Raw genomic sequence first — 12227 nt, forward strand, 5'->3', positions numbered from 1 at the left:
CACGTACGTACACTAATATACCACATATCCACGTACACTAATATACCACATATCCACGTACGTACACTAATATACCACATATCCACGTACGTACACTAATATACCACATATCCACGTACACTAATATACCACATATCCACGTACACTAATATACCACATATCCACGTACACTAATATACCACATACCCACGTTCGTACACTAATATAGTACACTAATATACCACATATCCACGTACACTAATATACCACATATCCACGTACACTAATATACCACATATCCACATACGTACACTAATATACCACATATCCACATACGTACACTAATATACCACATATCCACATACGTACACTAATATACCACATATCCACATACGTACACTAATATACCACATATCCACATACGTACACTAATATACCACATATCCACATACGTACACTAATATACCACATATCCACATACGTACACTAATATACCACATATCCACGTACGTACACTAATATACCACATATCCACGTACACTAATATACCACATATCCACGTACACTAATATACCACATATCCACGTACACTAATATACCACATATCCACGTACACTAATATACCACATATCCACGTACACTAATATACCACATATCCACGTACACTAATATACCACATATCCACGTACACTAATATACCACATATCCACGTATGATGAACAATGCACGCACGCAGGCCCAAGGCACATACCCTGAACTCCTCTTTGATCTGGCTGGAGTTAGTCTGGGGGTCCAGGCGGTTCATGTCATAGTAGACCGATCGTAGCTGGTTGGCTGGGACGGTGGTGTCCCCGCACAGACACGCCTCCAAGATGGCGTCGTGGATGAACACATACTGCTCCTGTAGGACACAGAGGAGGGCCCAGGAAATAGTGAGGGACAGACAGCCATGCTACACCTGAACAGGAAGGACTCACATCGCTATTAAAGTGCAGGTAGTGAACAGTGCCAGAAAGATGACCTAACAACAGTGATGACTGACTCAAGCCAATTTACGTTTCAACTTTTATTAGTCGTATGTACGGAATACGCATGGTATACATCGTCCAATGAAATGCTTACTTGTAGGGTCCTTCTTTACAACAATAAGAAATAAGAAAATATAAGAACATAAAGTAAATGACTCCGTAGAATAGAATCGAGTCGTTCCAAGATGGCGTAGCAGTCGGACGTGTGCTCGTCTTGTCCTGTCCTGTCCCATGTCAATAGTCGGTTTAGTCGTTTTTTTTCGTATATATTTTTAATATCACTTTCCACCTACGATCTAAATATACTTTCCTGCAACCCGTCTCACCCAATGTGGTACGGTTGTGCTATTTTTATTCCTTATAACTGGAACCTCCATCAGAAGCTAACCAGCTAACTAGCCACTAGCTAGTAGTCACTGTTAGCCACGGCTAGCGGTCTTCACCTTTAGATCGGACACCAGCCAGCTTTAGGTAGGTCAATACCTGCCAGTCTGCACAGTGCGATATCAACCCAGACCATATCAGACTTCTTTTCTCCACCACAAGCTCTGGGCCATTACACCAGATCATCACAGCTAGCTGCAACCGAGTAGTTACTGCTGGTTAACACCTCTGTCCCTGTCCGTCTCTCTCTCTCTCTCTCTCACCCTGTCCGTCTCTCTTTCTCTCTCTCTCTCTCTCTCACCCTGTCTGTCTCTCTGTCTCTCTCTCTCTCTCTCACCCTGTCCGTCTCTCTGTCTCTCTGTCTCTCTCACCCTGTCCGTCTCTCTGTCTCTCTCTCTCTCTCACCCCCTGTCCGTCTCTGTCTCTCTCTCTCTCACCCTCTCTCTCTCTCTCTCTCTCTCTCTCACCCTGTCCGTCTCTCTCTCTCACCCTCTCTCTCACCCTGTCCGTCTCTCTCTCTCTCTCTCTCTCTCTCACCCTGTCCGTCTCTCTGTCTCTCTGTCTCTCTCTCTCTCTCACCCTGTCCGTCTCTGTCTCTCTCTCTCTCTCTCTCTCTCACCCTGTCCGTCTCTCTGTCTCTCTCTCTCTCTCACCCTGTCCGTCTCTCTGTCTCTCTCGCTCTCTCACCCTGTCCGTCTCTCTGTCTCTCTCTCTGTCTCTCTCTCACCCTGTCCGTCTTTCTGTCTCTCTCTCTGTCTCTCTCTCACCCTCTCTCTCTCTCTCTCACCCTGTCCGTCTCTCTCTCTCACCCTCTCTCTCTCTCTCTCTCTCTCGCTCTCTCACCCTGTCCGTCTCTCTCTCTCACCCTCTCTCTCTCACCCTGTCCGTCTCTCTCTCTCTCTCACCCTGTCCGTCTCTGTCTCTCTCTCTCTCACCCTCTCCCTCTCTCTCTCTCTCTCTCGCTCTCTCACCCTGTCCGTCTCTCTCTCTCACCCTCTCTCTCTCACCCTGTCCGTCTCTCTCTCTCTCTCTCTCACCCTGTCCGTCTCTCTCTCTCTCTCACCCTGTCCGTCTCTCTCTCTCTCTCTCACCCTGTCCGTCTCTCTGTCTCTCTCTCTCACCCTGTCCGTCTCTGTCTCTCTGTCTCTCTCTCACCCTGTCCGTCTCTCTGTCTCTCTCTCTGTCTCTCTCTCTCTCACCCTGTCCGTCTCTCTCTCTCACCCTCTCTCTCTCTCTCTCTCTCACCCTGTCCGTCTCTCTCTCTCACCCTCTCTCTCTCTCTCTCTCTCTCTCACCCTGTCCGTCTCTCTCTCTCTCACCCTCTCTCTCTCACCCTGTCCGTCTCTCTCTCTCACCCTGTCCGTCTCTCTCTCACCCTCTCTCTCTCACCCTGTCCGTCTCTCTCTCTCACCCTGTCCGTCTCTCTCTCTCACCCTGTCCGTCTCTCTCTCTCACCCTGTCCGTCTCTCTCTCTCACCCTCTCTCTCTCACCCTGTCCGTCTCTCTCTCTCACCCTCTCTCTCTCTCTCTCTCTCACCCTGTCCGTCTCTCTCTCACCCTCTCTCTCTCACCCTGTCCGTCTCTCTCTCTCACCCTCTCTCTCTCACCCTGTCCGTCTCTCTCTCTCACCCTGTCCGTCTCTCTGTCTCTCTGTCCCTCTCTCTCTCTCACCCTGTCCGTCTCTCTGTCTCTCTGTCTCTCTCTCTCTCTCTCACCCTGTCCGTCTCTCTGTCTCTGTCTCTTTCACCCTGTCCGTCTCTCTCTCTCACCCTCTCACCCTGTCCGTCTCTCTCTCTCTCTCTCTCACCCTGTCCGTCTCTCTGTCTCTCTCTCTCTCTCTCACCCTGTCCGTCTCTCTCTCTCTCTCACCCTGTCCGTCTCTCTCTCTCTCACCCTGTCCGTCTCTCTCTCTCTCTCACCCTGTCCGTCTCTCTCTCTCACCCTCTCTCTCTCACCCTGTCCGTCTCTCTGTCTCTCTCTCTCTCTCTCACCCTCTCTCTCTCTCACCCTCTCTCTCTCTCACCCTCTCACCCTCTCTCTCTCTCACCCTGTCCGTCTCTCTCTCACCCTGTCCGTCTCTCTGTCTCTCTCTCTTTCACCCTGTCCGTCTCTCTCTCTCACCCTCTCTCTCTCACCCTGTCCGTCTCTCTCTCTCTCTCTCTCTCTCTCTCTCTCACCCCGTCCGTCCGTCTCTCTCTCTCTCTCTCTCTCTCTCACCCCGTCCGTCTCTCTCTCTCTCACCCCGTCCGTCTCTCTCTCTCTCTCTCACCCCGTCCGTCTCTCTCTCTCTCTCTCTCTCTCACCCCGTCCGTCTCTCTCTCTCTCTCTCTCTCACCCCGTCCGTCTCTCTCTCTCTCTCTCTCTCACCCCGTCCGTCTCTCTCTCTCTCTCTCTCTCACCCCGTCCGTCTCTCTCTCTCTCTCTCACCCCGTCCGTCTCTCTCTCTCTCTCTCACCCCGTCCGTCTCTCTCTCTCTCTCTCTCACCCCGTCCGTCTCTCTCTCACCCCGTCCGTCCGTCTCTCTCACCCCTCCGTCCGTCTCTCTCTCTCACCCCGTCCGTCCGTCTCTCTCTCTCACCCCGTCTCTCTCTCTCTCGCACACCCCGTCTCTCTCTCTCTCTCTCGCACACCCCGTCTCTCTCTCTCTCGCACACCCCGTCTCTCTCTCTCTCGCACACCCCGTCTCTCTCTCTCTCGCACACCCCGTCTCTCTCTCTCTCGCACACCCCGTCTCTCTCTCTCTCTCACACACCCCGTCTCTCTCTCTCTCACACACCCCGTCTCTCTCTCTCTCACACACCCCGTCTCTCTCTCTCTCACACACCCCGTCTCTCTCACACACCCCGTCTCTCTCTCACACACCCCGTCTCTCTCTCCTACACCCCGTCTCTCTCTCCTACACCCCGTCTCTCTCTCACACACCCCGTCTCTCTCTCACACACCCCGTCTCTCTCTCACACACCCCGTCTCTCTCTCACACACCCCGTCTCTCTCTCACACACCCCGTCTCTCTCACACACACCCTGTCTCACACTCTCTTTCCCTGTCTCCCTCTCCTGCTCGTCTTCTCAGGGAAAAAGGCCCCAGGCTTGACGTAAATCATTTATGATATGACATTTCAGAAACGTCTCAACTTGGGAGTGGAGGGTCAGTGTTTCCAGGTTAGGCGACTGTGACGTCACCCTCTTGTCATTGGATGTGGAGTTGAAGGTGAAAGGGATTTGCAGGCCATACGGTTGTCATCAAAATACAGTGAACTATTATGACAAGACACGAACTGGCCTTTTGTGTACTGGGGACCATTCTGTATGTCCTCCAAGAAAACTCTTGTAGTAGCTTTGCAGCTATACATTTTATAGTTTATATATATTAAAATAATGGCATGGAAATTAAATCAAACAATGAAAAACGAATGACTACCAGCAGCATTGAGTAAAGCCTGTGTGTCTATATGTACACTGATGACTCAACGTTATACACATCAGCAAGTGAAAGCACTGCAACACTTAAAGAGTCACTTTTAGAATGGGTGGCTAGTAATAAGCTAGTTCTAAATATATCAAGACAAAAAGTATCGTATTTGGGTCAAGCCATTTGCTAAACCACATCTAAAGCTTAACCAATTTAAAATACATCAAAACGCTACACCAGGAAAGAGACGTATACCAATACTACCGAGGATTATATACACAAAAAAGTAAAAAGACTTGTTTCCATTTTGGTCCTGTGTGTTTGGGTTCAAGCAAGGACAATGTCATTCTTACCTCTGTCTGGACCATGTTAACCCTTCGTGAGCGCAGCTCTCTCACACAGTTGTAGATGTCGACCACACCCTCTCTCTCCGCCATGTCGAGCATGATGTCAATCACGATGAAACAGCCAGTCCTGCCCGCCCCTGCACTGAGAACACAGAGACAGCCCAACAGCGTGAGAACCAAAGCACATGTGGGAACACTCTTTATAGCAAAGCCCTGGTTGACAAAATATCTGGGACTATTTGTATGGAAAACATCAGGGCAAGACATGCATGAGAGAGTAAACAGTTACGGGTGTGACGGACAATAGCAGCTCCACTTTATTTAGTGTGGCTGTTGACTTTGTATTAGTATCCATTAGCTATGTCTTTCTGAGTCATACCAAATGGAGGGGGGAGCAAAAGAGACAAAGAGAAACAGCTCTATCCAGCCAACCAACCAGTTAATCAGCCAGCCAATCAACCAGTTAACCAGCCAACCGGTTAGCCAGCCAGCCAGCCAACCAACCAGTTAACCAGGCAGCCAACCAACCAGTTAACCAGTTAACCAGCCAACCAACCCGTTAACCAACCAGCCAGACAACCAACCAGTTAACCAGCCAGCCAACCAACCAGTTAACCAGCCAGCCAATCAACCAGTTAACCAGCCAGCCGGTTAGCCAGCCAGCCAGCCAGCCAGTTAACCAGCCAGCCGGTTAGCCAGCCAGCCAGCCAGCCAGTTAACCAGGCAGCCAACCATCCTGTTAACCAGGCAGCCAACCAACCCGTTAACCAACCAGCCAGACAACCAACCCGTTAACCAACCAGCCAGACAACCAACCCGTTAACCAGCCAGCCAACAACCCGTTAACCAGCCAGCCAACCAACCCGTTAACCAGCCAGCCAACCAACCCGTTAACCAGTCAGCCAGCCAACCAACCCGTTAACCAGTCAGCCAGCCAACCAACCCGTTAACCAGCCAGCCAGCCAACCAACCCGTTAACCAGCCAGCCAGCCAACCAACCCGTTAACCAGCCAGCCAGCCAACCAACCAGTTAACCAGCCAGCCAGCCAACCAACCAGTTAACCAGCCAGCCAGCCAACCAACCAGTTAACCAGCCAGCCAGCCAACCAACCAGTTAACCAGGCAGCCAATCAACCAGTTAACCAGCCAACCGGTTAGCCAGCCAGCCAGCCAGCCAGTTAACCAGGCTGCCAACCATCCTGTTAACCAGCCAGCCAACCAACCCGTTAACCAGGCAGCCAACCAACCCGTTAACCAGGCAGCAAACCAACCCGTTAACCAACCAACCTGTTAACCAACCAGCCAGCCAACCAACCCGTTAACCAGCCAGCCAACCAACCCGTTAACCAGCCAGCCAACCAACCCGTTAACCAGCCAGCCAACCAACCCGTTAACCAGCCAGCCAACCAACCCGTTAACCAGCCAGCCAACCAACCAGTTAACCAGCCAGCCAGCCAGAGTGAGTGTGTGAGTTTGTCTGACCTGCAGTGGACCACCATGGGCCCGGCATTGGCGGGGGTCTTGGACTTCACCCTGCGTACGAAGCCCAGCAGGCCGGTGGTGTGGTAGGGGACCCCATGGTCTGGCCAGCCAGTGAAGTGGAACTGACGGATCTCCCGGATCTCATGGGCTCCCCTCTGGAGAGACAACACAAAACACAGTTGAATACTTCATTTGGATTCACAAGTAACAAACTGTTGAGTGGTCTTGTTGTGACACACACCAGGCATGCACACCGAGGGTGGCTAACAATGAGGACTGCAGCTGAGGTCTACCCACTCCCCAAACAGACCCATCTCTCTCCTATCTCCTTCTCTCCCCCTTCCTCCTAAGCAGCATTTTGATCTTGTCCTTGAGCAGAACAGGGAGACAGGGACACTGATGACAAAGCCCATCTCTGGGGGGGATTGAAACAGGAGAAGAACAGCTGGAGAACAGTGATGATTCACACACACACAGCGAGCAGGCTGAATACAGACGGCAGGGCGGACACCCGTCAGAGCCTTGAGCATGCACGCCACACACACACACACCCCAGGGGAAATATTCACAGCTCAGGGGAATAGGAGTGGAAAGGCCTGGTAGCAGCCTGGAGTACAGTAGGATGACAAACACTAAAAATGGTTACAGACAGACAGGCATTCTTAAAGACAGATGGGCCTATTACGGAGGACGCCACTAGGAACACTCAGTAAAGTAGTTGGTAGCTGGGCGTTGCCTAGGTGGGTGCAAGGAGTAAGACACCCCCGGTACAATGTGACGATCTGTCAAACCTAGGCACAATACATGCTAAACACTACACTATAATACAACACAATGATTGACTTCCAGTATCATGATCAAGTGGAGTGTCCCTACCTTTTCCACAGCGAAGGTCCTGATAACGTACTCTGACAGCAGCTGTGTCTCGATGAGGGTCACCTTCATGTCCCTGTAGATCTCAGTGTCGTCAGGCCAGTACTTACAGCACTTCACCTGAGGGGACACAGGGTGTAATGGGATGACCTGACTGCAGTAGAGGCGTGTCAACAACCTTTGTCCACAATACACACGCGCTCCAGCACACACGCCCATGGTGAAATAACTGTTCCTTCAAGGTGGAAACATGCCTGAGATGTTCTTGGGTGAGTGTGTGCATGCTACTGAAGGAAGGTGTCTATTGTGTACGTTGTTTGATAAGGTGTTGTTGTGAGTCAACTCAACGGTTTTATACTCTTTCTTCTTTAAGTTTCAGAACATAATTATGCCCTCAGTGAATTCTGGGCAACCTAGAGGACTAACGTTGAAAATACAAAACACAGAGGTGCCAATGCTTTTAGAGAACAACCACTTGTGGTGTGTGTCTGAAATGGCACCCTATTCCCTGTATAGTGCACTTCTTTTCGCACCCTATTCCCTGTATAGTGCACTACTTTTGACAGCATATTCCCTGTATAGTGCACTACTTTTGGCACCACATTCCCTGTATAGTGCACTACTTTTGACAGGATATTCCCTGTATAGTGCACTACTTTTGACAGCATATTCCCTGTATAGTGCACTACTTTTGGCACCATATTCCCTGTATAGTGCACTACTTTTGGCACCATATTCTCTGTAAAGTGCACTACTTTGGCCCTGGCCAGAAGTAGTGCACTACAAAGGGAAAAGTGTACCATTTGAGATGCAACCAGCGAGTGACATCTTGACGGTGTCTCAGATGGCGTCAGGCAGACAGCCCTCTGTGTTTGGGCAGGTGCTCAATGTCCCCGCTCTAATTACCCATACTGCACCACTGGGCTCATTCTTCATTAAGAGGTTGTGAACTCTAAGGGGACACTAGAAGTCGCATAGTGCAGATTCTGTGATAGCTCCACCTCACTTATCTGGCCCATCCTACACAGCAAGAGGCTTATTGTCTCTATTATATACAGTAGTACAGTTACTTCAGCATTCGCCATTGATCAATTAAAACCAGCTCAACCCTTTGTTTCTTTTTCATATTGATACACTGTCATGATCTTTTATTTCATTTTTCTGACACTATCCCTCCTTCTCCCTCCCTCACTCACTCACTCCGTCCTCTCCTCTGTCACCAGCCTCATCTCTCTCCTCTTCTCCCTCCCTCACTCTGTTCCCTCACTCAATCCGGCCTCTCGTCTGTCACCAGTCTCATCTTCTCTCTCTCCTCTTCTCCCTCACTCACTCCCTCCCTCCGTCCGTCCGTCCTCTCCTCTGTCACCAGCCTCATCTCTCTCCCCTTCTCCCTCCCTCCCTCACTCTGTTCCCTCACTCACTCTGTCCTCTCCTCTGTCACCAGCCTCATCTTCTCTCTCCCCGGATCATCCTTATCCTCTGCATTTCTCCTTCTCTTCATCTGTCTCTGTCCCCTCCCTCCCTGATACTGTAATTATTCTAATTGGTGATATAATTGTGTTTTAATGAATCTTTTTTCCCGGTAGCGCCACCATAGTTATCATCGCTGGTTGCTTCTCTGGATAGGACCAGAAAGACCTGCTAAACTGCGATAAGGATATCTGTTTTCTTAAATGGTGGTGGCACTGGGAAATGTTTTTCTTTCGGTCTTCTGTGACAGTGTTGATCATGGAGAGAGTGATACAGCATAACACTATGAAAGCCCCCCCCCACACACACACACCCTACTTTTCCTCAATAACACATTAGCAAGTTACATGTTTGTTACAGTACGATGGAAGCACCATTGAGATAAACCATTTTAATGGTTTGTTTTGAGCATTTTTATTTTATTTTTAATTTCACCTTTATTTAACCAGGTAGACCAGTTGAGAACAAGCATGATCGATTGAAATATATGGGTTATGATGGTATACTGTAGTTTTGTATAGCATGTCTCTACAGTACTTGGCTGCTCAAATTACATTTATTTGGTATAGGTCTCCTTTCAGGTCATGGAAGCCATTTTCTTAAGTAGGTGGCATGAATATGCTTCCACAGGCCCTCATCAGCTCTTATTACACGCTGTTTCCTGGTATAGCCTTTGAGAGGAATCTCAACGTCGTTGGAGACCATTTTAAGATGATCCTCTACGTTTCCTATTCCAGGACTCATAACTAGTGGTAGAATTTCATATCTCTGTGTCCATGTGCTTTTCTTCTTGTCAGAAGCACAGATGAGACCTTTAAAAAATACCAATCTAGGAGAACTATGTGGAACTCTAACCATGATCCCCCTAGTTTCCTCATTCCTACCAGAGACAGCCCACAGACTAACACGGCTTGTTCTTAATACTGCTACTTTGGTTTATTTTTAGTGTCGTGAGCAGCTTTCTTAGGAGTTTCCTTAGAGGCCCCACACTGAGCAAGCATGTGAGGACCTCAGGGCGTAGCAGGCGACTGTTCTGAGAGGAATTGGGATGACGTAGATAATCTGTGATATGAGAGGATCAACAGGGTAATATGGAGAACCATTTTTGGTCACAGAGTGTCACATAGTCTATTTATGTTTTATGGTTCACACTAAAAGACTGGGAAGATGACGTGGTAATACGATTAGCTATCTATCGGTATCTTACTAGATACCCCGCCGCCATATGACAGGGTAAATAAAGTGTGGGGGATCCCTGTGGAGCTGACTGTAGCTTCAGCCCTGATTATCAGGGAAATGAGGTTTGGGTATCCAGTGACACTATCAAAATAAACAGTATGGAGCTCAAGTCCAGATCCTCCAGCCTCTCAGATCTCTCTGACACTGCTGCTAGCTAATCCCTGAGGAGCATTGTCTAGATTAAGTCTTGGTTGAAATATCCTATTTAACCATTAACCCTGACTGTGTCGGACGGCTATGATGCGATATGCTTTGGGAGGCTGCCTGCCTTTGGGTGCGTGGCTGCCTGCGGCAGTCACAAACACATTATCTGGGGTTGTGTTATTTTCTCCGTCATCCCTCTACCCCGTGGTCCAAAAGACAAGTAAAAACAGAAAAGAGTCTGGATCGAAATCAAAACTAAACAGCTTGGCATGAAAACGAGCGACAGGAGCCTGGGAGAAGGGATTTCCCAGAGTTCATCAGCGGTGAAGCAGCCTAGCAGATGGTGATGGCCGTGGAGCGAGTGGTTTTTATTATTATGGTGGAAGAGACTAACATTGTGCTTCCTGCCTGCCGTCGGCCCACTGAAGGGGTCTGGAGAGTGGAGACTCAACAGGGGGTGAGATGGGATGGCCAGGGCTGAGGGGTTAAAACAATAGCACCAGGTGTTGACTCTGCTCGGTGGTGGGAGGATTCAACCGCTTGGCTAACTCTCTGGGGACGTGCACCACGGATCCTCTTTTGCTGATGCGGTATGGTGCCACTGGGTGTTGGGGCTCTTAAACGAGCCACAGACAGGTTAGGCATGTCCTCTCTGTCAGTGTGTGTGTGTGTGTGTGGTGTTATGGGTTTGACCGCTTTAGAGAGATTATTCGACTAACAGGTCAGATCACTCTCTGATCACGCCTCTCAAGGCTTAAATAATTGTTGATAGGATTGAACGAGGTCTGCATCCACAGGGAACATTGCCTAGAGTTTCCAGTGGATATAAAATGTCAGGCCCAGGGTTTCTGTAATCCCCTGCCTGAAATAATATCAGGCCCAGGGTTTCTGTAATCCCCCGCCTGGAATAATATCAGGCCCAGGGTTTCTGTAATCCCCTGCCTGGAATAATATCAGGCCCAGGGTTTCTGTAATCCCCTCGCCTGGAATAATATCAGGCCCAGGGTTTCTGTAATCCCCTCGCCTGGAATAATATCAGGCCCAGGGTTTCTGTAATCCCCTCGCCTGGAATAATATCAGGCCCAGGGTTTCTGTAATCCCCTCGCTGGAATAATATCAGGCCCGGGGTTTCTGTAATCCCCTGCCTGGAATAATATCAGGCCCAGGGTTTCTGTAATCCCCTGCCTGGAATAATATCAGGCCCAGGGTTTCTGTAATCCCCTGCCTGGAATAATATCAGGCCCAGGGTTTCTGTAATCCCCTGCCTGGAATAATATCAGGCCCAGGGTTTCTGTAATCCCCTCGCTGGAATAATATCAGGCCCGGGGTTTCTGTAATCCCCTCGCTGGAATAATATCAGGCCCGAGGTTTCTGTAATCCCCTCGCTGGAATAATATCAGGCCCGGGGTTTCTGTAATAATATCAGGCCCAGGGTTTCTGTAATCCCCTCGCTGGAATAATATCAGGCTCGGGGTTTCTGTAATAATATCAGGCCCGGGGTTTCTGTAATCCCCTCGCTGGAATAATATCAGGCCCGGGGTTTCTGTAATCCCCTATCTGGAATAATATCAGGCCCGGGGTTTCTGTAATCCCCTATCTGGAATAATATCAGGCCCGGGGTTTCTGTAATCCCCTATCTGGAATATGGCCATTTGGTTTCTTTAATTTCTTTATTGGCTGAATCAACAAAAATGTACCAGTACTGTGTGTGTGTGGCTGGGTCTCACGGTACTCACCCTTCCCACCTCCACCAGGTTGGTCACCATGACAATAGTTGCCGTGTTCTCCTGCCACACCATCCTCCAGAAGTCGTAGACAGTCTCCTGCATAGGCCCTGAGGAGAGAAAGAGAACGGGAGGGAGAGGTTGAG

General features: G+C 49.5%; 1 protein-coding gene across 13 annotated transcripts in view; it reads right to left on the reverse strand.

Annotated features, from left to right (window-relative positions):
* The window catches only part of LOC106579657 (receptor-type tyrosine-protein phosphatase mu), a 283633-nt gene that overhangs the window by 14096 nt on the left and 257310 nt on the right, over positions 1-12227 (reverse strand). For all 13 annotated transcript variants that reach the window (XM_082965986.1, XM_014159789.2, XM_014159785.2 and 10 more), the window contains 5 exons: positions 12094-12191; positions 7508-7624; positions 6632-6786; positions 5156-5291; positions 731-880 (listed from right to left, as the gene is read on the reverse strand). In XM_082965986.1, coding sequence (XP_082822112.1) covers positions 731-880; positions 5156-5291; positions 6632-6786; positions 7508-7624; positions 12094-12191 — 656 coding nt within the window. The remainder of the gene's footprint in view (positions 1-730; positions 881-5155; positions 5292-6631; positions 6787-7507; positions 7625-12093; positions 12192-12227) is intronic.

Source organism: Salmo salar, chromosome 19 (genome assembly GCF_965601325.2).
Source record: "Salmo salar chromosome 19, fSalSal1, whole genome shotgun sequence".
NCBI lineage: Eukaryota > Metazoa > Chordata > Actinopteri > Salmoniformes > Salmonidae > Salmo > Salmo salar.